This window comes from Stigmatopora argus, chromosome 3 (assembly GCF_051989625.1).
Source record: "Stigmatopora argus isolate UIUO_Sarg chromosome 3, RoL_Sarg_1.0, whole genome shotgun sequence".
Lineage (NCBI taxonomy): Eukaryota > Metazoa > Chordata > Actinopteri > Syngnathiformes > Syngnathidae > Stigmatopora > Stigmatopora argus.
This window is the reverse complement of record NC_135389.1, coordinates 20024901-20052321: the sequence shown is the minus strand read 5'-3', so window position 1 is coordinate 20052321 and position 27421 is coordinate 20024901. Positions and strand designations below refer to the sequence as shown.

Here is a 27421-nt window from a genome sequence, read left to right as displayed (position 1 = left end):
GCTATGAACGTCCTAAAAAGCCTTGAAAACAAAAGCACAAGCTCACACTCTTTGCAATTTAACTGATATTTTTTAATTTGTTTTTACATTTTGTACAATGTGAAAAACATACACAAAAACCAGACACCGAATCACAAGAAGTCAATACGGAAAGCAGTAGAATTGTGTCAGTAGCCTCACGTCATTTGGAATTTTTTGTGTTCTTTTGAATTTTTTTTTTTAAATCAAGCTTGTGCTGTACAGTGGCTGCCGGCCGGCATGCAGAAAACACACATTGGATTACATACGCCGCTTTTCCACTTGTGCCTGTGACTTTGGCAGATACGAACAAAGGGGGGTTAAAACAAAGGACACGCCCAAGACCCTCAAAAGTCGAGCCACGTCCTCAATTCAGCGTGCGAGTGACTCCACCGACCGACCCTCCATCCCTATAAAACTTTGCATATTCTGCATTGCAGGAACTTATTTTTTTCTCTAGAGAAGTTTTAACTAGTCGTCCAAACTACCAGCAAGCTACTGGAGCGCCTCTGTGAAATGGTTTTGAGAGAAATCCACAAAAAAAAAACAAAAGCCAGCCAAAAAGCAGTGAAAAATCAGGAGACTTTTTTCAAACGTCTACATTGATCGCGCTGCGTTCACATTGCGTACGGGAGGGTGGGAAACGGGACGTTCACGGAAATGAAAGCCAAACCCTCGCTGTGCAGTAAGGTAATACTTAAATACGAGAGAGAATATGGAATCGTGCTCGAATATCTTCCCAAAAATGAGGATGCAAGGCACTAAAATGTTCCTCACGTTTTCCAGGTTTAGAGTGCGAGTGCGTTCTCTAGTCACGGTGTCAAGAGTAATAAAAAAAAATTAAAATAAAAAGCAGATAGAGCACATGAAGCTAACAGTATGTACAATAAAAGAAAAATGAAAATGGGGGTTAAGCGAAAAGAGCTTCATATTACAGCAGGATGAAAAGGAGAGAAATAATAACCCTGCAATTGCACTTTTTTGTATATTTCCTTTAACTACAGGTTGTTTAACAACCTTTTATTAATTACAGTGAGACAACATCAAAATTTGATGGCTGAATACAGGTCCATAAAGAACACTTTTGTTTATTAAATAGATGCGTACAAAATAAACCAAAAAGACCACAGAAAAGAAGGGAACCCCACGAATGAAGCGGTTAATCTTGGATTGGCCTGAAAACTAACATAACCGGAAACTATTTTGACTTTTGGTGAGTTTGGTGGTTTGGCGTGGGACCTTTTGTGGGATTCGTTCAAGTGTAAACCGACAAAAAAAAAAAATACCCGCGGCCGGATTGTGATCTATAGCAGCATCGTCTTCCCGTCACGGTGCTCAACACCAGGATGCTTCCCCCCCCCCCTTTTTTCCCTCTTCTATCTCCCGAAAGTGTAAAAAACACAGAATCACAAATGACACCAGACATAAATATGTTGAATATCTATGTACAAAAAAAACATTTGGAGGGTATAAGGCCACAGTTAGGGAAAGTGTGTGTGTGTGTGTGTGTGTATGTGTGTGTTTGTGTGGGGGCAGTTTCTTCTCTATTCCGCTTGGTTATTGCATTGACTTCCGCATCGAGTATATATTGCAAGCCACGGTCGCTCTTCTGCTCAACTTGCCTTTCCTTTCCTTTCCTTTTCTTTTCTGTTCTTTTCGACTCCCTCTCACATGCCTTTCTCCTTCCAATTCACCTTCGCGAGCACTAAAGTTCCTCCGTCCCACTTTTGGCTTGGAATGACACGCGAGCGGCACGCCGTTTAAGCGTACGCTTGACGCCCGGCCCGTTGGAATCGGACGGGAGACGTCCGTCGCCACGTTAAGCGCGCGAGAAAAAAATATAAAATAAAAGACATTGCAAAGACATCTTTGGCTGACCCATCAGCTCGTCACGGCTCAATTTCACAGATTTACGGGCAGGCCGAGTGGACGCTCGCTGTATTCGTTGTGTATTGCACGCTCCCTCCGACGGGGCCTCGGCAGACTTCAATCTGCGCGAGGGGACGACGTTTAATTGTAAAAAAAAGAAATTATAATAATAATTATAAGTCATAAAACAAAAAAAGAAACACAAAGAGAGCTGGTTGTTCGGAAATGGACTAAACGAGGCTACGTGGGCCGTAAGTTAGCTCCCCCCTGGCTGACTGGTTTCTGGCTGGCTGAGGCGGCGCCCCCCATGTGGTAGCTTTGGTGCACGGACACCGGGGCGGTCAAGGGCGCTTGGTACTGGGCGGGGCTGAGAATGCCTCCCTGGCAGTTGCCCGTGGGTCCTGCCCACTGAGGGGCACCGTACTGCGGCGGGGCGTAGCCGAAGCCCTGGCCCACCGGGCCCAGGGAGCCCTTTCGGGTACCCGGGGGGACGGAGGGACCGGCTGAGGGCCCGGCGCCGCCGCCCGTGGGCGTAGCGGGGAGGGTCGGGCAGAGGTAACCGGGAGCGGAGAACTTGCGGCCCAAGTTGGCAGGTGGGATCACCTAGGGGGGGGAAGGAAGGACGTGTAAAATCGACGTCCATAACCAGAGTGTATTTGGCTTTTTTTTTTTTTTACTCATTTTAACTAAATCTATTAACATAGTATTCATATATAAGTGTATTTCAAAAGAATAGACAAAAATGCTATCATCATTTTAAAAACAAAAATATAATCATTTTGAAAACAAAAATATAATGATTGACAATAGCAATGTTTTTTAATGTCCAAAATGGTCGCTTGCCATAAGAAATAGTTATTCACTTTTGGATAGCCGTCCCTCCTCCCCAAGAGGGTTCAATCGTGCACGTAGATCAAGGTTTGGTTCGCGGGCCGCTTTAACGTCAATTTGAGGGGCCGGACCATTTTAGATATAATATTTAGATTTGTTTTTTTTTTTTTATAAATGGATTAAAAGCCCTGAATATTCAGTTTTTTATAGATCTAAAACAATGTTTAATTTAGGTTTTTTCATATATTCTTAGATTTTACAAAATGATTTTTGAACTAAAAACACAGAAAAATTGGATTAAAAAATTACAATTATTGATTTAAAAGGGGGAAAATCAGGAAATGTAATATACTTCTATACACTTCATTTTAATTTGATCCTAAAACAGAAAGTCGGCACTTATGATTTACTTTCCCGGGCCACACAAAATGATGTGGCGGGCCAGATTTGGCCCCCGGGCCGCCATTTTGACACATGTGACGTATATGATAAAAAGGTACTTGGTGCAAAAGCGAGATACATAAGAGTACTTACATCGTGTCCATGAGTAGCCGTCTGCGCTCCAGGTTTAGGAGCCCTCTTGCCCTGCGAAAGTCTGATGTCTTTAGCCCACGTATCCGCCTGTTGGTGCAGGTACTCGTCAAAGGTACCCTTGCACTTCTGCGCGTTGGCGGCATTGGCGGTGGCGGCCAACGCGGGAGCCGGTCTGCTCGTGTGGGTCAGTGAAAGAGAGTGGTTCTGGTATGGGCCCGAGCCATTGGTGGAGGTGCTCGCACTTGTACCTGTGGTAAGGAGGTTTGAGGTTTAAGGTTGGGGTCACATTGAAAATGTTCCTTAAAACGAGCCAGAACAAAGATAGAGAACAGATATCATTTTGTAGTTTTCTTTTCTTAAATCAAATTCCTTCATCATTTTTGAAAGGCAAAGAATCATTGCAAAAACATAACACTTGGAAAGAAACCTATCTACCTTGTAAATCTATTTTTTTTTCTAGAAAAGTACTGAACTGGATGTGATGTTAAAAAGAAACATCTCATAACTAAAGTTCAGTGTTTTACAATAAAACAATTTAGTTTGGAATTTCAAGAGGTTTATAAAAAAATAAAAAATAAATGGGGATGGGCAAAAATCCAGATTGGTGAAAATTGCGATGGGTACACCCATGCGGAGAACGAGCACATTTGACATCTCTGAAGACAAATCAGTGAAGAATTTCTGACATCACACACCTGCGGAGCAACTGCTCAGACTCGGCAAGGATGGAGAGCATTGAAGCTCCTGTACGGACTTGACCGCTGGCATTTGGGGGCCTGTGCCAGCCAAAGGTGGACTTTCTCTTGGGGGAGACTCAGAGCTTTGAACTGAGGCCGAAGATCCTAAACACGTGGACAAGTTGGATTTATTTAGAAGTGAAAAACAACACCCTATGTCAGTTCTGACGTTTGTCCGAGTTTGGACAAACACTGTAGCCCGCGCGCCGCCTTCTTACCAGAGAAGACGGGGCTTGGGTGTCCACCGCTGCGAGGAGATTTGTGGCTTTTGCTCTTGAGCCGGCGTCGACCTCCGGCCATGGCCACGGCCGGAGAAAGCACGGAAGGAGGCGCCGTTTTCCCCAATCGGGTGAAGAGCGCCTCAATTTCCTCTTTCTGGCGGGTTTGCAGGGCTTGGACCTCCAGCATGTGTCTGGAAAGTTCATTCGCAAGGATGAAGTGACAAGCTTTTTTGCCCATTCGGGACACTGAAGATGCCACATACCGTTCTCTGAGACGACTGACTTCCTTCTGCAATGCTTCGTCCTCCGTGCCAGAATCGTCGTCGTTGTCGCTGCTGTAAGGCGTGTGGCTTTTGTGAGGGTCCGACGTGGACGGTCCGTTTTGGATGCTGTGACTGTGTGATAGGCTGGAATCTGTCTCCGATGTCACTGAGGGGAAACAATCACGTTAATGTTCCATGTAAGACAGTTTTAAGGGTACGGCTTAAACGGGGAGGCGGCTTATATGCGAGAAAATACGGTAAATAAAAAAAATCCAAAAGTATGTGTCAACTTTCATCATGAAAATGGTTTACTATTAAAAACCAGTCCTGGCAGTGAATAAAGAATGTGCTACACACCTGTGACTGAAAAGCAGCCCACTTTAGAGGGCGACGTTTGCCCCGAACTGACGTCGGCGGTGGTGGAAACCTGGAAGCGTCCGATGGCTACGGCGGGGGTTTGGCTAGCAGAAGAGAGGGGAACCGGCACGACTCTGACGTCGCTATGGTCCGTTTCGCACGCCGCCGTAGACAGCACGGACGAACGGTGGAGCGTATTTTCCGGGCTCGAGGGGGGTGAGGAAGATGAGGACGAGGAGGAGGTGGAGGTCGAGGAGGGTGTCAGAGAGGAGGAGGAGACGACGCCGGAAGGATCTGCTAAACTGCCGGACGCACCCTCGGGAGCAATAGACACCTGCGTGAGGAAACAATGGTTGAATGAGCGTATTTCCGTGCCATCCATGTCTATTGTCCGTGAGTTAAGATCATCAGCGTCCCAAACACCAGACCTACTTGGAAACGACCGACAGTTAACCCTGCGGTGGGAGGAGCCTGGACAAGGTTGGATGCTTGGACAGTCTCTGGGCTCAAAGCTCTTCTCAGCTGGGCATCCAAATTACCCAGAGGCTGCTGTTGCGACTGTTGGGTCAAATAGTAAAAAAAAAGTTTTACCAACAATCTTATTAAAGAATTGAAGAAACACAGTATTTCAATTTTCTAATGTGTAGTGGAGGAAAAGGTAGATAAAAGCCACTACTACAATACCAGTTATTCGTATTTACATGCCCAAGTACTTTACATGAAGGTGGTAAGGTGCTGTCACTTACTTTTACCACAAATACACATGCAAGAATTGAAAGTCTCAGACAAAAACAGTATAATAGCTCACTTGATTTGGTCCAGGGAATGGCGGCAAAGTGTCCAATGGCAGCATAGGAGCTTGGTCAAACCCAGTAGGCAAAGTCTACAAAGGAGGGACAATGTTTTTTGTCATAAAATACAATAGAGTGTAGGGGGACGGACAATGTCTTTTGGTATAATATAAATTTACAAAAAAATTAAAATGTCAAACACTTAACATGTACCAGCTCCAAAAACACTCACCAAGTACCAACAGAATGAGCAAAATTGAACTAACATCCTTTGCAAAACATCTAGTTAAATAATCATGAGTACACAAAATACAAATCGTTTCTGAAAAGGTTTTCGAAAACAAAACCATTTTAAATGTACACATGTATATTGTACTTTTAAGTTAAACACAACTGAACTTTGACTTCATAGGGCACTCATTCCAAAACTAGGAAATATTTGGTCCTCAAAGCACACTTGCTGTTCTATTCAATTCACAAACCAAAAACCTTGTCATTTTTGTAAATCGATCATTACCAACCTGTGCCCTAGGTTTAGACGGAGGGGTTTGGGCGTGCCCAGCGGGCGTCAAACCCTGTCCTGGAGTGGTTGTCGACAGCGAAGGGACGCCTTGTACCCCAGAAGTGAGAGGGAGATTGGAGGGAGGCACCAGAGCGGCGCCGGGCGGCGGGGAGGATGTTCCGGTGGGAGGGGAGGAGGTCCCGGTGTTCTGACTGGGATCCACTGATGCGCTCGAGGAACTGGTACTCTGGTCTTTAAAAAGCGATCGCAGCTTTTTGTCCAGGGCGTGGATGTCGTCTCGGCCCGCTGCTTTGCTCTGAACCTCGGCGCCCTCGTTCTCCACTGCTGGAGACTGGTTCTGATTGGCCACAGACTGACCCTGGGAGCCCGCGTGCTGAGACGCTTGTGGGGATGAATTCATAGCTTGAGAAGATGTACCGGCATTGTTAAAAGCTTGTGGCTCGGAAGCAGCTAAAGCGCCCGTATTGGCGCTCAGTTGGGAAGGGGGCGCCGCGGGGACGGATGTCTGCACGGCTGGGGCAGAAACGGAGGAAGAGGAGGCGGGGACGTTACCGGCGGGCGGCATCTGCGAGGAGCCGGTTTCGAGGGGAGCGTGGGCCAGCGGGACGGGGTCACTTGCGACGGGAGCGGGACTTTGGGACAGGCTAGTTACTGTTGGAGGAGAAACTCTTCCTTTCGGAGGGTGGGGTGGAGCAGTGGCGGTGGATACCAGCCCAATGGCGGGGAAACCGCCACTAGTGGTGGCGGCTACGGTTTCGGGAGGCGCCAGAAGACACGGAGTGTCGGCCGATGATGAACCCGTGACGGCTTCTTGGTCGGCGCCGGTAGGCTCAACGATGCTGCTGCCCGGCTCTGCCTGATCCTGCCTCATTTTATCGAAAGCCTGCTGCAGGATCCCAGATGGTGCAGACAGCGAAAGGCCCGATGTCATAGTTGGCCCTGAATAAAAATGTGAGACTGCATTACATTTGTGTGATCTGGTCCTTCTAGTTTGGTCCTGGACATTCGTGGTCATTTCTTTGAGCGTGTATATTAGGGTCAAGTCAACATACCTGGCTCGTCGCTAAGAAAAAACTGCTCTTTTAGACGTGACTCTGGTACCGGGCTGACAATGAAGCGTCGTCCCGCTGAATGCACCACTTGTGCCGTGGTACTTGGTGAGATTCCTATGGGAATGAGCGCAGGAAAAGCTCACGGTGAAATGGGGTGTGGAAAAATAGCTATTTACAGTATATGTGAACGTGAGAGGACAGCGTACCAGGCAGCATGGGAACTGAAAGCTCTGGCTGCTGTTGAAGCTCACTCATCTGTGGACAAAAAAAAATCATTTCTTGAGTCTAGTGATAAAACTAAAATGAACCTTTGGCTTGATTCACAATGGGTGGTCGCTTTCAGTGACAACCAGAGTTTTGCTCTATAGAGGTACAGTTGGCATTTTGTCATGGGGGCAAAATAGTCATAAAAATATTAGAACATATCGGCATTAAGTGCAAATCTAGCCTTTAAATGTTTGACTTGTAAAATAATATGACCTGGGGAAAGGCTTCCTTCATGCCCTCTCCTATCTCGTCTGCCGTTTCAATGACTTCCCGAACTTGCTCGATGAAGGATTCTCGCTCGCTTTCTAGGATGAACTCGCTCTCGACCTGAAGCAGAAAAAAAAACTCAATTTGATTTCTGCTTTTGCAACAAAAGGCAGTCTCCACAAAGTCAGTGAAAAATCACCATGATTTGTGCAATCTCTTCTGGATTATCACCATCCAGATCAAAGCGGAAGGTCACCATCTTCCGGTTGTGCGTTTCCAGCTGGCACTCCGCCACCCGATCTCCAGCGTTTGAGATCTACGGGAAAAACTAACTTTGCTATCCGTCGCCGCCACAAGAAAAGAAATAAGGACGGAAAAGAGATTTGAGTTGCCTACACTGAGAACATTCAGCTTGGCTTTGGAACCCTTGTCGTGCCGAGAGCGGCTACGGACGGACCGTCGCTGGTAGCGCTTGAGCGAGCGGCCTTCGTGGCGGCCTCCTGACGTCGTGCCCTCGTTGCCGTCACTCAGACCTGCCGCCGCATCTGACAAACAGCTGGGAGAAGGGGAATATCCGTGAGTGAAATGTGCAAGATGAACGGCGTCAATTCGAAAGACGCCGCCGCTCACCTTTCCACGGGCGGCGGCACCAGAGAGGTCGCCACTGACGACTGCTCGGCTGGTGTTGACTGAGTGGCAGAGGCCTGAAACAGAACACCACTTGTTTTAAAGCTCATTTTCCTATTAAAGTGTGAGCTTTTGTTTTGGCAACTGCTGTCCTGTTATTGCAGGGAATCGGACTTGTGACATTTATGATGTTATGACTTCGTCCGTCCCTGTAGTTTAATCTTTATTGTGATACTTAGAGAGGGTACTTTTCATTTAAACCAAGGGTGTCAGACTCGGGTTGGTTCGCGGGCCGCTTTAAGGTCAATTTGATTTCATGCGGGCCGGACCATTTTAGATATATTTAGATTTTTTTTTAATATAAATTGATTAAAAGAACTGGATTAAATGCCCTGAATATTCAGTTTTTTATAGATGTAAAACAATGTTTATTTGACCTTTTTTTTTAAATATATTTTTAGATTTTACAAAATGATTTTTGAACTAAAAACACAGAAAAAATGGATTAAAAAATGACAATTATTGATTTAAAAGGGGGGAAATCAGGAAATTTAATATACATGTATACTCTTCATTTTAATTTGATCCTAAAACAAAAAGTCGGCACTCTTGATTTACTTTCCCGGGCCATGCAAAATATTGCGACGGGCCAGATTTGGCCCCAGGGCCGCCACTTTGACACATGATTTAAACCAACTCTTCACGATTGGAAATTTATATGTACCGTAATTTTTCGCATATAAGCCTTAAATGTATTCCTGCTTAAATGATAATTTGATTTATCTTCAGCCCTCTTCAAATATACTTTGTTTGTGTTTGTACTTGGCTGTTGTTTTATTGTTGCAATTCATTTCCATTACGGCTTGACTATGAATCAATCTTTGGTGCCATTGATGGCAATAGAAATGTAATTCTTCAAATAAATTGAACACTGATGGCCATCAAAGGAGTAAAACATTGTTTTCACCACACCAAAACTACTAATACCTAACCACAAAAAAAAAAAAAACGGATTTGACGCGCCGAGTACCTGCAGCACAGAGAGGCAAGACGCCTGATAGAGGAAGAATAGATGCTCGGCGTTGGGTGGTGGAGAGAGGATAAAAGAATTTGGACTACCTGCCCAAGACTAACAGTCATACCGGAAGCGAGCAGCATGCGGAAATGACAAACAAGAACAAGATCAAAGAGGAGAGCCATGGAAATGAGCATCACAGACACATGATAACGAGTGTGAGAGTGTGAAACGTTTGCAGGAAAAGGGGGGGGGGTGAGTGGAATACATGAATGTATGAATGCATAATGTCAATGTTCTCACCTGTAATGATTGCGTTCCAGCCGGTGCCTGTGGTAAAGAGGAGACTTGATGGGGTGCGTTGTTCTCTGGCTGCTGCTGCTGCTGTTGTTGCAGTTGTGGTGGTGGAGGCGATGATTGAGAGGATGCAGGCATTACTCCTTGCTGGGTGGGAATCTGTAAGGACCAAAATATATGGACAAGTCAGTTACTCAGGGCTAAATTCTGAAATCTTGATTTCTTTACAATTGTGGCCACATTTACCCTACTTACCGTTTTTTTGCTGTTGTATTTTTTTTTAACCGTACCTGTATTTTGATGAAGGTACACTGATCGATCAAGGCTGATTTATGCTAATCACGCGGACATTTGTGGTCATTAAAACAAGCATGTTGGGTATTTTCACACTGTAATATAATGTTTACTCTTGTCATGTGTTCCTTATTTTTTTGCGACCCCTAGAAGGCCCCATTACCAGGGCCAGAAATGAGTCGTTTTGAAAGAAATGTTTTTTCTTTTTTCAATTATTTCTAAGCAATACTGCATATACAGTTAGAAAAACTTGTCTCATTACACTTTTTTTTTTAGATAAACCTGACCGGATTCATTGGAATGGTAAATTGGAGATAGGCAAAAGGGTTTTTTGAAAATTCATGATCGGCCAGAGAATTGTGATCAGTGTACCTCTAGTCCATCAACGATGTTTAACATTCAACAGATGTATATATTTTCAAGTATACCAAAAATGTCTTGATCTACTTTCATAAAGAGCCTGTGAATTTTTTAAACTTTCTGAAAAACCTAAAAGGCACAAAATATTTAAAAATGTCAACCAGTGAGACCTGATTGAGTTTTTTAAGGGCGCATTTTCATTCAATTTTGGGATTCAGATGCATTCAAATGTACCCACAGAAATAGAAAAAAAGAGGAAAGAAAAATGGGACATTTTATGTACCTTAGGGGGAAGTGATGGTTGGTAGTATACTCCATACTATAAGAAACAAAACATAAGACAGGGTAAGAGTGGGAAAATTGAATAATGGAGAAAGAAAAAGGAAATGAGGATTTGGAACCCGCTTCATCGCTGCCACCGCAAGTGCAGACTAGGCCATAATTAAATGGACGCATTTAGCACATGTGAACATGACGACTTATTGTCAGAGTAATGCTGTGTTTGTTATAGACCTAGCTACTAGTTCATTTCCTGAAACGAGGGCACTCTACGGTGTTGTTATAAGCTTGCTCGTACCTGCTGGGGTACCACGGGGACAGAGTGCTTGCTGGGAACTGTGGGAATGAGTTCAGCCTGGACACCTGGCATCTGGGGTTGAACCTTTAACACAAAAGAGAGAAAAGAATAGCATGACTTCAAAGTCAAAATAAGACCACTCAAGGGAATGGGCTCAAGATTGATATTCATGCCAGTGCATGGTGACACGCAGCTGGTTGAACAGGTGCGGAACACTGATTTAGCAGCCGCTCCGTCCACGTGGGAGAAAACTGGAGCGGAATACGCAAATAGATATGGATCGGTGGTTCTGATTCATCGTCGGCGGAACCGGGCCGATTTGGAAAATGACTCACCGCTGACACATGCTGCTGCTGCTGCATTTGTTCATTTTGGGTCTGAGGGCACGGCACTTGGGGCTGAAGCTGTTGACTGGGAGGGGCGCAGTAGGACATTCCGGGCTGAGCGGGCTGAACTTCGGAACCACATGCTCTGTCACCCATGAGTGGGACTGTCACAGATTGGGGTGGGGGTTGGGGGGTGGGAGAGACATGTTAATTCCTGGTGGGACAATGGTGGCCTCAATTTTAGGTCACGGTATGAATTGAATGCCCTCGCAGTAATGATGTGCACTGCAATACAAGTCATTCATTCATTCATAATGAAAGTGCCGTGAATGAGTTCAACAGGTAACAGCACCCGGGCTTTATAAACCTTGTGGGCAGACAGGCTTTTCTTTCATATCAGACTGTACCTTTTTAAAACACAATGTTTAAGTATTATTAACACTAGTAATAATATAATACTTCTAACGCAAGTTATAATTGCATGATATGTGCTGTTAAGATTTTTATTTATTTTTCCCCAAAACATGGTAGGCCACCGGTGTGGCTTCTCTACAGCTGAGGGAAACCCTGTAAAATGTACCCCTTTTAACACTGAGTTTCATATTAAATGAGCAGTTAGCATTTTGTTTACTTTTCGATTTTCTTGCTCTGAGTCACATGATTAAACCTCATCCTCTTTTAGTGATAATGATACTTTATTGACTGCCACGTGGGGGAGGATTATTGACTTATACCAGTGGATTGCACCACATTTAGTCACGCTATCCAGCCACAGTTGTTGCTAGAAGGGAGCGATTAGTTTAGGGTACATCAATCCCCCCAGTAGTTTCCGAATACGCACCTCCAACACCGTGCTGATGATGTTCAGCCTCAGGTTCCTCTAACTCCTGCTGAGTGGTGGCCAAATTCTGAACATGAATTGGGACCGGCCCAGTCGATTGGGGGACGTAAGAGACGCCTTGCGTCAAGCTGGTCAGCTGGGATGGTTGAGAAGTATTATAGGTAGAGTTTGGAAGGCTCTGCTGAGATGCAGGCTGAGTTGGCATGGGCGTGGTGTGTTGGTTGACTTGTGGGGGAGGAACATAGGTGGCAGGTTGTGGCACCGACTGGGACAGAGGAGGCTCTTTGTTGGGCGGCTGACTTGGTTGTGGTGTCGTTTGTATCGGACCCTGTTGCTCTTCTTCAATGATTCTCTTTTCCTGATCTTCTCTGACCTGTGAAAGCAATCGGCATCAAAAAGTATTATCATTTTCACGGGAGATGAGAAAAGAGGTATTAAAACAACTAAAAGGTTTTAAGGCCATACTTGCTGTCGTTGTGCTCTCTTGCGGCTGATGAGGGACACTCTGTCCTTGATGGCCTTGGCAATAGTCTTGTGGTCACCATCGCAAACATACCCAGAGTCAACCTGTAAACGCAAACACAGGCCGCTAACCCGATGAGCCACGATCAAGTGAATTCCATTTGTTTGAGGGGGAAAAAGGTCCAACTCACCATTTCCTGAGCCACGTCATCCGGGACGTCCTTGTTAAGGTCGAAGGAAAACTCGATGGCTTCGTTGTCTTTATACTTTCCTTTAAGCTTCTTGATGTCCTCAATTCTTAGCCACAACTTAATCGCTTCCATCTCTCCATCATCCTCTTCGGCCAATTCCACCCGCACACCCGTATCTTCTTGAAAGAAGGCGTGGTTCAGAAGGTCCTTGATTGAGTACCTGAAAATATGAAGGGGAAAAAAATGTTTAACAATTTACGTGGAGCGTATTCAGAGTGTTTGTCCTTTCTAAACGGTTTGAGCTCTTCTTGAAATGTGACACCTCTCATCTTTGTTCTGACGAATACATCCCTCGATGATCTCCTTCACCTCAGGAATGGCCACCTTGTCAAAGCTCCCTGGTTTCACCCCCTACAGAAAACACAGAACACTGAATGAGAATGTTTTTCCCTTCAATGAGCATGCTACTATTTCGGAGGATGGACCATGTCTTTTTACACACTTGTACTCAAACATAATTATCTTGGCCATAAACATCAATTGATAGCACCATAATTAAGTGTAACTTAAAGCACCGCAGCAGAAAAGTGTCCCGAGTTTATAAAATAAAGCTCAACTCTAAAGCTATGAACGAGAGAGCTTCAAGAACAATGAGTAGTCTCCTCAGGGGAGACAAATGTAACACTAGTACACGTGACTCCACCTAAATGTCTGCGCAACAACACAATCATACATTGTTTTGCCGGTGACTAAGTTTGGTTGCCTAAAGCCATTTAAACTGGCTTTTTTTGTGGAGCCTGTCAGCTTATAGCTCAACACTTGCACAAGTTTCACTCGGAATTTATTTGAAAAGTGCCATGCATAGTTTACAGATGCCAATCTAGAATACATTCCCCAGTTCTGGCACTGTTGTAACCTCATACGTATGAATCATGGGACTGATGCATGATAGAAATATGAGATCTTCAATTCATTGTCCGTTACTGGAAGATAACTTGGTGCATAAAACAGTGATTGTTCAGCCTCTTCTAAGATGGCAGAAGCCTGAATGTGTATTGAAACTGGGTCACAACTAACTCATTCACAGCCAGCAATGCTAAAAATAAAAGGCTGTTTTAGGGATTTTTTTTAACGATCTCTCGAAAGCCACATAATATTCTGTTCGCCGACATTACACATCACACATACCAATGTAGTCGCTGTCGGGCACTGGGCTTGTTGTTGGTGGCAGTAGAACATGTACAAGTTTGGGTTTTAAAACTGCGGACTGTTGATTCATGTTGATACACACTTTGAAATCAAATGCAAGATTCCAATTTATATACCGTATTTTCTCGCATATTAGTCGCCTCCGCGTATAAGCCCTACCCTTAAAAGTGCCTTAAAATCGTTGAATTGTACAATTTCTCTAGTATAAGATGCACCCTGATTCACAATATAGTCGCTCCATAGTCATGGTTTTAATATGGAGTACAAATTGTTACTTTGAAATTCAAAAAGTCAGTCAAGTGAGCAGTACAACCAGGAAGTTTGTCCGTATGATGGCGGCGCCCTGAGCGAGCAATGGCGGGTACAATTAAATGAGTTTAGTTTTTTCTTGAATTTCATTCATAGACGTCAAAATTAATTTTGTTTAGCATTTTATCGGTTTATCTTTTCTCTATTTTGAAATAAATGACCGTATCGGCCGCATTGTCTTGCGTTATGGCGTTTCGTCTTTGTCACCTTCCAATTTCGTGCATGTCAAGTCTAATTTATGCGCATATAAGCCATACCCTCGATTCAGTCATCATTTTTTTTAGCGACAAATACAGCGTATACGCGAGAAAATATGGTGATTAATCTTGGTTGTGGACACAATGATTCAAGAATGGGCTTTTGGACTCCTTGGCACATGAAGAAGGCGGAGGACACAAGGTGGATCAAGAGAAGACTTACGCTGGTCACTCTGCGGTAGATCTGTGCAGCATTCTGGCACTCTGAGTAAGGGTACTCTGAGGTGGCCATCTCCAGCATGCACATTCCAAAGGCATACACATCCACTGACTCGTCGTACTTCTCCTCATACATCTCAGGCGCCATGAACTCAGGGGTACCTTAAATCAAAACAACTATTCAGAACTCTCTTCCTTACTGACAGCGTGGGCTTCGCAACCCACTGCCCCTTCTCTGGCCCCCGAACCCGCGAGGGGTTGAGGAACAGGAGGATGAGAAGAGTGACGGGCCCGGCCATATCTCCTGGAGAGGAACCCTGCGAGGTGGAAGTTGAAAGGGAGAGAAGAGAAGAAAGGGGGAAGGCAAAAAAGGAGAGAAAAACAAAAAAGGGGGGAAAAGCTCAACTCAGTTAGACAGCAGAGTAGAGGGCACATGTTTGTCTGTGTAGGACCTTCAATTTTCAACTAGAGTGTCACAAGTAGCTGATGAGCACGACACCACGCCTGGCCAAAGCGGCAATGAACTGCCAAATTTGAACAAACATTTTAAAAGAGGATGTTGATAATGCTATGTGTGATAATTCAACTCTGTCAATGGTGTCAGAGCAACGCAACGAGCTATGGAAATGACCTCTTCTAAGAGCTTACCTTCAAACCACACACCCTTTGTGCTTGATTAAACACTTACCTTTTTTACAAGTCCAACTTACCCGCTCTCCTTAACCTACATATAAACCACGTTATTTTGTGGTCAAGGTTGAGAGGCATCTCTCATAGCTAGTTAATACCTCCTCGGCGTGGATCACTGAGCATCAGCTCCTGTTTATCAACAGTTTACTCTCAGCCAATCTCAGGTCATACACAGAAAAACTCATCGGTTTCATCAAATACCATTTTTTGGCTTTAAATTGATGTGTGTTCCAACACACTGTCAAGACTTACCAGGCCCATAACAGTTCATACTTTTCTTCATTGACCAGCAGTACCCTATTTATTCCAAACAGCAGAATGGGGCAGTTGTAGCTAGAGCCTACATTTTAAGCAAAAAGCTAACAAGAGAGAAAGTGGGAGAGAGCTCCCTGGAGTACGAATGAAAGAGAACAACAATTGGCAGTCCTGGAAAATCTTTAAAAGACAATGCACTATTTGGGGGGTGAAAACACAAAAAAAAAACCTGTTGAGGCAAACCAATAGATTTGTTAAACTTGATGTGCCTGATTAGCAAACAGACCACATATTTCCAAAACCACAGAACAAGACCAGTCAAGTCAGTCAGTCAGTCAGTCAGTCAGTCTAAGACAGAGGTAACGGCCATACCTCTAGCCATGGCCAGGTACGCCTGCAAGAAGGCATAACAACTATTATAGTATTAATTTTTTGAAGAGAAGGAAAAGGACTAGGCGCTACTTACATTCAGTAGGTGCCTGAAAAAAAAGCTATTTTGGATGAACAAAGTATTCTGTACAATGACCAATACTTGAATGGGCAAGAGTGAAATCCCTGTGGTGATCTACCTAAAGATTACCACAGTAACTGGCCTCCATTTGAGCTGTGGTTTGAGAGACAGCTGAAACTCTGTGGTCTGTTTTTGAACCACACGGTCAACAAAAACCCCAAAAGGTCATCAAGTCATAAGACCACACCATCATACACCATTTTTCAGTAGAAAACGTTTCCTGACCCCAGAAACAGAACTCATTCCGCGGCAAGACGGGCAATGGTAGGCAAAAAAAAAAAATGTTGGGCGTCATACCTATGACACTCTTGGCAAAGGATGCACGTTTTAAGGTAGCCAGCCCGAGGTCTCCAATCTTTACGGATCCTGTCGGACCCGTGATGAAAATGTTGTCGCACTTCAGGTCGCGGTGAATGATGGGAGGTGCACGGGTGTGGAGGAAATGGAGCCCCTTGAGGATCTGCCGACACCAGCTGCGGAGGACTTTAATCTTCATCACCTTGAACCTCTTCAGATACCTGGAAGAGAAGGGATCTTCACCTACAATATGTTCAAATCGAGGGGGGGGAAAAACAGTTGACATACGTTTTGAGTGTTCCAGAAGTCATGAGCTCCGTCACCAGAACAATGCACTTCTTGCCCTTGGAGGGTCCCTCCCAGGAGTCGTAAAACCGGACAATGTTGGGATGTTGAAGTCCCTTTAACATTCCCGCTTCTTCCTTAAAGCGCTGCCGCTCGGTCTTGGACAGTTTTCGGTCCTGTGGGAGTCACAAGGAAAGCACTTAATATTTCCCTGAACACAATTCATTCATTCCACAACTGTAGTAATAGTGCTACTAATTGAACAGCATGGTTAAATTCAAAGTTTGATGATTAAAGACAGAACAGTTGGTGGATGTTTAAGTGTGTTAAGGGTTCATCCTTAAATATTTCCCAAAAGCCAAATTCTCCTCATTCTTTTTTGAATTATATGTTGACCGAAGCACACAAAAACCAACAACATAGATGCTTCATCCGGGTTGAATGTGAACTAAAGGGCATAAAATGCATTTTTGGTTGTTTCTTGGATTCCAAACAAACCAAAATGAGCGTGGTTGCAAAAGACATCTAAGAACTGGGGGATAATGTACAAGAACTAAAACCTCCTTAAAAAAATAACCCTACTAGCCTGTATTAGCAACAATTGTTCTTGTCATAAATTCAAGCACTGGAATGCAAGTTATTTAAGCAGCAACAATGATGGAATGCCGTCAAAAAGCTTAGTATGGCAAAGCACCCAATAAGGCTTAAGGCCTCTTGGGTGGACCCAGTTTTCCAAGGCCAATATTCATGACTAAACCAGCGATGAAAAGAAAAAAAAAAAGGAGCTAATGGCTTTAATACAGTGAGTAACAGCTTTACAGCTTCAACGTGACGCTTGTAAATTTGTCACCACATAAATGGGAATGGGAACTAACAATATTATTGACCATGGGATGGAGGCTCGGCATTCCACCCAAAATCTGGAATGCGTATCGCCACCCTTCTCAAATTTCCTGAGTAATTCCTGGCGTGACCTACATTTTCAACATGTGGAACTTTTTTTGTGCGGAACACGAGTCCAGAAAGGCTGCCCCACTGATTTTCCACTGGTTCGTCAGTGCCAAAGACCTCCCCCGAACGCTGGAGGTTTGGATACTAGCCAGGCTGTCCAGGAAATTCAACCCACTACTGAGAAGAGAACGAGCTCTCTTCTGACCTGCACAAGAAACAAAAACTTTGGAATTTGAAAGTGGTATTTTTTAGGTTGTTTTCTCAAATAAGAATGCTTGAAATGTCAGAAAAAAAAGCGTATCGCAAAATGTTAAATTAAGGAATGAAATTTACACATCAGATTGAGCAATAGGCAGTATGAGGCCCATTGACCTACTTTGAGCTGTGATTATTTTCTAGGGATACAGTTCCCCTTTCTCATTTTGAACACCATGTGATGACAACTACGTCAAACTCAGGGTTCCTACAATAAGCCCGGCAAATTCCAAGCGAGTCCGTGAATGATCATATTTCTACTCCGAGTTTGCATTTACAGATCTATATTAACCAAATGTCTTCAATCCCCAAGTAAGCATGCGTTACGACTAGAAGGTATAATGAGTATAAATTCAAGGAAACGGCTACAGCTGGATCGCAATAAGCCAGCACCGTATTTTCTGGCATATAAGGCGCCTCAGCATATAAAAAGCGATGAATTTTACAATCTCTCGTATTAGACTTCCCTCTGATTCACAATTTTCACCTCCATATTTATGCTTTTAATAGGGAGTAAAAAACGTGTTACTTTGAAGGGAAAATCTTCAGAAAAATCATTCAGTTTTGTGAAAGATACGGTTATTTTTTTCTTGAATTTCATTCACAAACGACAAAACACATTTTGTTTAGCGTTTTATCTGTTTATCTTATCTCTATTTTGAAACAAATGACCGTATCAGCCGCATTATCTTGCGCAATGCCGTTTCGTCTTTTGTCACCTTGCAGTTTTGTACATGTCAAGTCTAATTTGTGCATATAGAAGCTGTAACCTCGATTCAGCCGTCATTTTTAGCACGATTGTATCCCATTATAAAGCTCTTATTGTGAATGAGGCAGTATTAGGAGACTAGCCAAAATGAACTCAAGTTGGGCAAGTGGATTTTTTTCAGTACACGATGACATCACACTTATTGAAGACTATTAGTTCTACTTAAAACTACTCTAGAGTCCCATCAAAAGGAGGTTAGCAACAAGCAGAGCAGAAAGTGCTTCCAGGCAAAGATCATCATAAATAACCCAACAAGCCCTAAAAATAGATAAGTGAGAAAAAACCCTGGTCATGGTGAGGGATGGCTGTGTCAGGTACTTGTTCTAAGCTTGACACTGAGGACTAAGATAGAGCTGTTGGAGTTAGTTGCGTTTCTATTCAGTGTTTTGATGTTTCAATAAAACAAATATGTTGCTCAATGATTACTAGATTGCAACGATAGTGCGGGTGACTCATGGCAAGTAGGTCAAAGATTAGCATAACAGCCAGTCAAACTATCAGCAAATGACAAATCATGCAATCCAAAATTGACAGAAGAATGAAAAGGTGGAAACGTGACTATTTTTGGTCATAAAAAACAAGCTAAACAAAAATCATGGCAAGATCATATTTTTGGTCAGGGAGGCCACAATATTAATACTTGCTATAGTAAAAGTGTGGCCTACAAGACTCATCATAATATTTCAACATAAATTCAACACAAAATGTGTCATGGTGCTAATTAACTATAAATTTGATGGATAAAATAACACTAATAGCAAAATAATCGATTAAACATTTTAAATAAAGACTCCGATTTCTCAGTTTTTGAAATAAGAAATCAAAATAACTGATAATTTAATATAAAATCATGGCCTGCCACTGATAGACTGAGGGAATCATAACATTTTGTTGTAATTATTATTTTAAAATAAAGTACAGATATGCGACAACCAGCTGGGGCATGCAGGCCTGCGTGGGGCGCTCTTCCTAGTTTCACAATGTTGGGCTTCGGGCAGAGTTGGAGATGAAACAGGTGGGAAGGGAGCAACTGGAAGTGGACATGGACGAAGACTGACGAGTGCTGTGTGGAATCAGAATTGAATTCCTTCCTTTTCAGACTGACCTACTTAATGAACAAAAGATGCATAAAATCTAAACACATCAGGGAGTTTCTTTTATGGATTATGGCAAAATAAGTGTTGGTCATTTTTAAAACCGGCTGTTGACAACTCCCACATTCCAATCCAGTATGTCTTTTCAAATGCTTTACATGCTACTTGGGTTCACGGAGTTCGTTCCATGCGTTAAATGCATCCCCCTCTCTGGAGGTCGGTTGTACGTAGACATTTGGAGTCTGTCACCAAAGCCATGAAATGCTCACACACCTGCTGCCCTTTGACCGTTTGTTAAGGAAAATTCCAAAGGCTAGAGGAAGGGAAGCAAAACCTGTCAGTCTTGTTGCCTTAGCATAGCCTCTATGCTACTCTTTCCATCTGACACCAAAGTCCCGAGGAACATATCAAGCAGATTTATCTTTGCATCACTGATTAGAGCATCAACAGGAACTAAAGGCAATGAGCGAATGAGATGAGCTTGTAGACCTAAAAGACAAGACTTAAAAAACTGAGTGTAAATACTTGCCAGTGAGCAAAAGCTATTTAAAAAATGACATGATCTATTGAAGAAATATACCCAAGGGATATGTCAGAAAGGGAAAACATGGGCGATCATGGGACAGCTTTAACGATCATGTGAGGGGGTTTTCGCTTCTCATGTGCAAGTGGAACATTTCCATTAAGTTGAAATGACAAAGGGAATGTAGTGTGTCATGTTTTCATGCTTTGATTTCAAAATAGGCAAGTGTGCACGTGACTCACACCTGATGATTACTAAACCATAAAACCAGTTTTCAAATTTGATCCGAATCAGAATGTATAATGATGTAATTTGCCTAAAACCTTAAGAGTGAACAATACTTAAAGTTCAGGTTACGTCTACTATTAGGACTAAGTAGTAGGGATGCGACACAATGTGGAAATTGTGATATATCGCGATATTTTATTTCCCAAAATACTCTCGCTAAGATACGATATATTATCTATATATAAAAAGACGTTGCTGTTTAAAAGAACAGGAACAAACATGGTGCTAAGAACATTTCCACCAAAAAAGTGCTTTTTAACTCATTGACGGCTAGCCGTCCAATCCACTTAGACCAGATTGGGTGTTTACCACCGTCAAAGTCCATTTTCTATTGATTTTTCTGTCACTTTTGATTCCTTTAGAGAGATTAGCCACACTTAAAATGTCGTGGTAAACCTACCACTGCAATACCCAACCATCTCATGACACCCTTTTAGCCACTAAGCAAAAAGAGCAATCAAACGCATACAAATTGACAATTGACTTACTTCTGTTTACACCTAGAGAAAAATAAGTCTGACTTAATCCCACACACAGCTGGTAATTGAGCCGTGCACAAATCCAAACGTACAACTGAAAATATGCGACCGCTGCAGATGTTTGAGGAAAAAAAATAAAAAATTGAGATGCAGCTTGGACTTATTTTGTGTCATATTGACACTCCCCACCCCCTCAAAACAAACAAACCGATTTCCCCGGCTGTACCAAGATAAAGCCACACATTTCAAAAGGGTACTTGAACATAGCCAAACTGAACGGAGGCCATTGATGAGTAAGACCGCAAACAATGTCGAGGGGAGGACGGCTAGGCCGAAACAAGCCTTGGCAGGTCAGCCTGCTGTGCTTCACACAGGAGATTCTTCTGTCAGGAATGTGACCCATTTTACATTCACACAAGCATTCAGACCGTGAGCCAAATGCGCATGCGCGCCACTGGTGCCGTGTAGCGGGGGAAGGGCACGTGCCTGTAATCTTCACATTGTTCCCAAGTGTGCATGTGAAGCCACGGCTGCTGATGTATGCGCCGCCGCTGGTCCGACGGGCTGGAGAGCGTGACAGGAAAAGCCGACAAATCATGTGGTGAATGGGGTCAAACTTTGCTGGCGGCCATTGAGCTGCCTCAGCTGGACAATGCTACTTTATTCCTTATTTTGAACTGCCCAGCATATTTTCTTACAACTAATTACTGCATTTTCTCGCGTATTAGCCGCCATCCGCGTATGATCCGTCCACTTAAAATTGCCTGTAAATCGTTGAATTTGACAATTTGTCTTGTAAAAGACGGCGCCTGATTCACAATTTCCACCTCCATATTCATGGTTTTTATAGGGAGTAGAAATGTGTTAACTTGAAGGGAAAATCTTAAGAAAAGTCATCGCACGAGGTATCGTCTGCTGGATTGCCTGTTGCCCGCACGTAAACAAATTCAAAAAGGAAGTCACGTGAGCAGTACGACCAGGAAGTGTGTCCGTTGCGATTTAGTTTGTCAACCCTAGGTAAAATGGCGGCGCCCTGAGCGAGCAATGGCAGGCACAAATAAGGTAGTTTTTTCACGTTTTATGCAAAATACGTTTTATGCAAGATTTTTTCCTTGAATTTCATTCATAGACATCAAAATAAATTTTATTTAGTTTTAATCTGTTTATCTTTTCTCTATTGTGAAATAAATGACCGTTCGGCTGCATTGTCTTGCGTTTTGTCTTTGTCACCTTGCAGTTTCGTACATCTCAAGTCTAATTTGTGCGCATATAAGCCGTAGTCTCAATTCAGTCACTTTTTTAGCGACTAATACGGCGCATATGTGAGAAAATACGGTATACTGCGTCCGACTTTGAATTGCTTTTATGACTTCAGGAGCACTGTCTTTGACGTCCAGTACTACCTTCTACGTTATTTCCGAAATGGAGTGTGGACATGTCAGTGTAGTACAAATATTAGAAATCACACGCTATCAGTGGAACTGTATGCTCAAGTAGCTCTAGTCCAAAGTGTTTCCCAATGATTCAAGTGTAAGCAATCTTTTGTCATAGGAACATTCAGTGTACAATAATTTAGATAACATCCTGTTCCTAGCCGAGATGGGGAAGAGATTTCGGGAGCGTGAAGCACGACACAAATGGGGAAATGGCAGGTGTTCTGAGGCTGCTCAGCCAGTGAACAATAAAAAAAGGAAAGGCAAGTCACCGCGGTCTCAGGGTAAATGTCAGCGGATGTTACTCAGGTAACATAGGAAATGATACTGGCTTCCTGCCAAAATGTTATCTATTTTCCTTTCATAAAACCGAGTCATCTATAGCAATTATGCTATTTTTTTTAACACGAGGAAGAAAAATGAAATAGCCTCTCCTCCTTCTATGAGCACAACGCCATTAAAAATCAAAACACTCCCTCAATCCCCAGACGTAAATCCCAAGACACTCTTACCGCCAATGAAGCTGCCACTTCATCAGTAGACAAAGACCAATACCCTGCGGCTAATAGCTATCTCCATAAAATACAGATTTATGTGCGTGAGTAAAATGCAGTGAGGAGAGAGATCAAGTATCACTGGATGAAAGAGCATAGCATAGAAGCATAAATCTTCAAAGTGGAAGTTCCAAAGTCAAAATGCTTAGAAGGCTAATGCGACGTCTGTTGACTTCAATAGAAATGATGATGTGTGCTCATCCATTCCAAAAGGTATCAAATGGTTTTTTTTTAATTCATCCTGAATTGGTGGCCAGCCATTCGCCGGGCACAGGGAGACAAAAGACAACCAATCGGGCAATTTAGAGTGTCCGATAAGCCCACAGCGCATGTTTTTGGAAAGTGGGAGGAAAGCGGAGTACCCTGAGAAAACCCACACAGGCCCAGGGAGAACATGCAAACTCCACACAGGTGGACCGACCTGGATTTGAACCCAGGACCCCAGAGCTGCGAGGCCGACACGCTAACCACTCGAGCCCGATATTTCACTAAATGTAAAATAATATTAAGTCGTCGTGTTTACGTGCGCGTTTCTCAGCTGCCACTCGCAATTACGCCCCATTGCAAAATGGCTTTACATGTCTTATTCATTTGAATGACTTTTTTTGTCATGGATCTACTTTTATCATTTTTAAACGGTGTCAAATGTAAAAAAAATGTTGTAGTCATTTCTTACCTGCAACTCACACCAAGCCACCTCCACAGTGGTCTCCGTATCCAAGCCCTTGTAGACGGTCTTGAAAGAGCCACGTCCAATTTCGATGTCGAACTTGAGAAAGCGCCCATCTGGTGACGTTCCCACCGCTTTGGTCTCGGCCTCCTCTATGTCCTCCTGCACTTTCTTTTCCGCTTCCCTCTGCTCGGCCTCTGCCCGAGCCTTGGCGGCATCCTTTTCTTCGTCCTCGCCGTCGCCTTCTTGCGACACCTTGGCGTAAGCCGAGTTGTCCGGCTCGCTTTGCCTCGAGTCGGGTGTCGCCTGGGTTTCCGCCGCTAACTCTGCATCGCAGACATCCTGAATAATGGCGGACGCCTGTTTGGTAGGCACGGCGTTCGCCTTGGCGATTTCCGCGTCTTTCGGCTCTCCGCTTTCCAGAGTCTCGGCCGACTCCGCTTTCCGAGGCGCGCTGGGCTCGACCTGCGCCGCACGGTGAACGGCGGCCTGTTGGCGCTGCGCCGGGACCTCGCGCGAAGGATTCCGCTGAACGGCGGGTATGGGGATCCTGCTGGGCAAAGGGAGCGCCAGCGCCGTGGCGTTGGAGTCGCTGATGACGCTGCGGCGCAAGAAGCGGTGTTCGGGGTTGCAGCGGTCGCGCTCCATGGTGTGATGGCGCCGCCTCACTTCGGTCGGACGGGATTCGTTGACCATCGAGTCCGAACCGGAGCTCGGACCGTTTCCACTCTTCGGAGGGGGAGCCAGGAATTTCACCATTTTGTCATCGGGCTTTTCCGACATCCCACACAAAGACCACAGGAAGACTAGAACTGAAAAATTAAAATAAACAGACTTCCATGTCGGCGAGGGGGCTTTTTGTTTGGCAATATTTGGGGGTTGATGGGGGGAGGATTGGGGGGACAGAAAAAAAAAAACTAATTTCCTTTCCTTGCTGCTTAAAGTTCGTCTTGGTACACAAAGTGGTGACTAGACGGGATAAGGTGAATGGGAGGTGTTCCTTTGTTAAAGGTTTGAACACCACAGCGAAGCACAGAGTGCTGACTTTGGTCGACAAATCTCTTTAAATCTCCACCACCCATTCTGTAAGACTGGAGCTTCTGTCAAGCATAAGGACTCGATGAGGAATAAACACGCCGAGCCTTCTTACAAATGCCCTCTGAGCAAAATAATCCAAATTTGCTCCTGTCCGATTTCACTGCAACAGAGAACAGAAAAAAATTCATTCAGATTGGAGAGAAAAAAAAATCATGACAACAATTGTAATAGTGATTCCTGGAATATTAAACCTACTCTTAACATATTAAAAAAAACTATCCCATTTTATATTACAAAAATATCTTGCAAATGTGATAATCCTTTAGCCTTTAGCCACTCTTGAGCACCATCACACAGACAAACGGAACTGAAATAAATAACCTATTTCCGTAGATTTCAACTCCGGGTGGAAGTAATGACAGTAGAATATAGCAATAGCAGTAGTGTACTATGTCACATAGTCTTGTACTGCTGCTGTGGAACTCTCTTGTCAGACAAGGCTATTTTGGAGCATATGCTCACCACACATTTGGCTTTCTAGCTAACATTTGGTGCTTAGGTGGCATCAATCTAAAAATATCCCCTGATTGAGCTACAAAAACATTGGGTTAATTAGAATCATGGTTGTAGTGGGAGTAAAGATTGTTTCCTAAAGTTTTACAACATAATTATAGGTGTTAATCCTTAACCCATCTACGGCATTGTGGATCATGTGTTAGTATTAAGATAGCAGAAACAAAGTTTAAGTACGTAGCACATCATTTGCTTTGTTTTATAATCGGGTCAGCAACAAAGTTTTCCCTATGTATCATAACAGTATTGTGAAACCGATAGTAACAAGTCAAATGGAGATAAAAGCAGCTGTTTTCAATCATTTACACACTGATTATTTACGTCTTCAATAGTCATTTTGCTCTATGATTTGCACATTTATGTCCTTTGCCCCCATAATGTGAAAATTGTAACACATCTTAATTTCTCCTTGCAATTCTCGTGTATCCAAAACACGCTTTTCATTTTACACTTTTATCAATTAAAGACTTTGTATTTTTCCTTACAGCACTTATATACAGACTGAAAACTTGCTTCAACCACCCATACACATACCCAAAAGATACGAGATTTTAACTTAATTTATGTTAATGAAGTAGCGTAAATAAATTCCTCTCAGAAAGTTTACTTATAAAGAACACGTTGGGATTTAATTTACGCATCTCTTTAAATTGTTTGAGTATGCCAAGAGGACTTTCCTACAGTTGAATAATTGATTAAAACAGACATTTATTTGAAATGGCATGCATGTAGACTAACTGTGAAGAAAAGTCAAATACAACAGATTGCAGGAGCACCTTCCTAATCTCGACCATTTGTCAGCGCACGTTTAAAACACTGACAGCTGCTCGTAGGTCATCTGTTCAGATCTCAAACGAGGGAAGGTGTAATTAAGATTATCACATTGCATTAATCGCTTAAGAACAGTTAACGATAACGCCAAATGGTGCAGGAGAGGAGGGAAACGAAGACTAGAGATAGTTTAGATGTATATATCAGTCCAACTACCACCACGGCCATTTCGGACCTTAGTTTGGCACGCATTTAAAATGCAGTCAATAAATATCGATTTAGCTAAGTAAGTCATCCACAGCCTACCGTGTGAGAAGCGTACGATACAACACTAACAGAACGGGGCGTTGATGGACGTGCGCACGTCCGAAAAGCACAATAATAAACAGTCGCGGCGGATTAATTTTGATGCGTGCTACTATTGACATTTGACCTACTTGCCACTCGTCTGCCGTACCGACGTTTTCCCTGGCTCTTTATATGACGCCGACCGCTCCTTAAGCGGTAACATGTTCAACGGCACAAAGCCAGAAGGAGCAACCGGCTCTTTGTTAGCTTCTTAGCAGCTAGTTAGCTCCGTGAAGCTAATCTCGTCTCACCCGGCGGCCTAACCGAAAACGTCACGTCGCGTTTTTTAAACAGGATGCCCCCCGCCGTTCGCCCGTCCACGCGACCAAATTGGCGAATGTAAATGTAGTAGAAATATATTTAAATCCATTGCGTTACCGGTTCGGGGTCCAGTTTCCATCCCTGAGCGACTACCATGGCGGGCCGGGCACACTCGGCCGAGGCAATGCCGGCTGGAAAGCTACCAGGCGGGTAGGCAGTCGGCGACAACTAGCGTCACTTCACCTAGCTTAGCGTGCTAACCATTAGCTAGGCGGGTCTTGCAGATGGGCCGAAAAGCTAGACCCGCCCCCTTCACCACAATTTGATTCAACGTCAGCTTTATTTGAATTTTAAACCACAAAAATACTTCGTTTTTATCACACACCACCGCGTACATTCTCACAGTATGTTATTTATATCCACTGACACTCCAATTCGGTTTTACGAGCCGGTAAATAAACGGGTGACCTACCTCGCATCCACAACACAACCGACATTCACCGGCGTTAAAATGCTTCTCGCGGTGGAAGTCGTCTAAAAATGGACACATAGTCGGTATCAGAATAAACGAGACGGGATAGCGTCCAGTGAGCCGACAAACTTAAGACATTTTTCGGGTTCCAAAAAAAAATCTCCAGCAACGCAGTTCCTTCGCATTAACGAAAAGAAAAGGGGGTTTCTGACTGCGCATGCGCCACTGCCCAATGACCTCATAACCACGGCGCGTTCACGTTCGAATTTCGAAGCAAGATTAGTTACAACAAAACGTTTTATTTCACGTA

General features: G+C 43.7%; 1 protein-coding gene across 3 annotated transcripts; it reads right to left on the bottom strand.

The window, feature by feature from the left end:
* Positions 1-50: 50 nt before the first annotated feature.
* Positions 51-27337, bottom strand: LOC144071932 (serine/threonine-protein kinase WNK1-like). 3 transcript variants are annotated; one of them, XM_077597447.1, is made up of 28 exons: positions 27112-27337; positions 23655-24846; positions 16636-16808; positions 16348-16568; positions 14599-14756; positions 12983-13071; positions 12661-12880; positions 12473-12574; positions 12008-12380; positions 11176-11330; positions 10841-10924; positions 10547-10582; positions 9616-9768; positions 8301-8374; positions 8067-8226; positions 7870-7986; positions 7677-7790; positions 7403-7451; positions 7197-7310; positions 6143-7083; positions 5639-5713; positions 5263-5388; positions 4831-5164; positions 4474-4639; positions 4208-4401; positions 3948-4094; positions 3253-3500; positions 51-2490 (listed from the first exon to the last, which is right to left on the bottom strand). In XM_077597447.1, exons 2-28 carry the CDS (start codon positions 24429-24431, stop codon positions 2128-2130), a joined length of 5763 nt encoding a protein of 1920 aa, XP_077453573.1. In that variant the 5' UTR covers positions 24432-24846; positions 27112-27337; the 3' UTR covers positions 51-2127. The 3 variants fall into 3 exon arrangements, with proteins under 3 accessions (XP_077453573.1, XP_077453574.1, XP_077453575.1); XM_077597448.1 differs by lacking the exon at positions 27112-27337 and adding an exon at positions 26757-26909; XM_077597449.1 differs by lacking the exon at positions 10547-10582.
* Between the last annotated feature and the right edge of the window lie 84 nt (positions 27338-27421).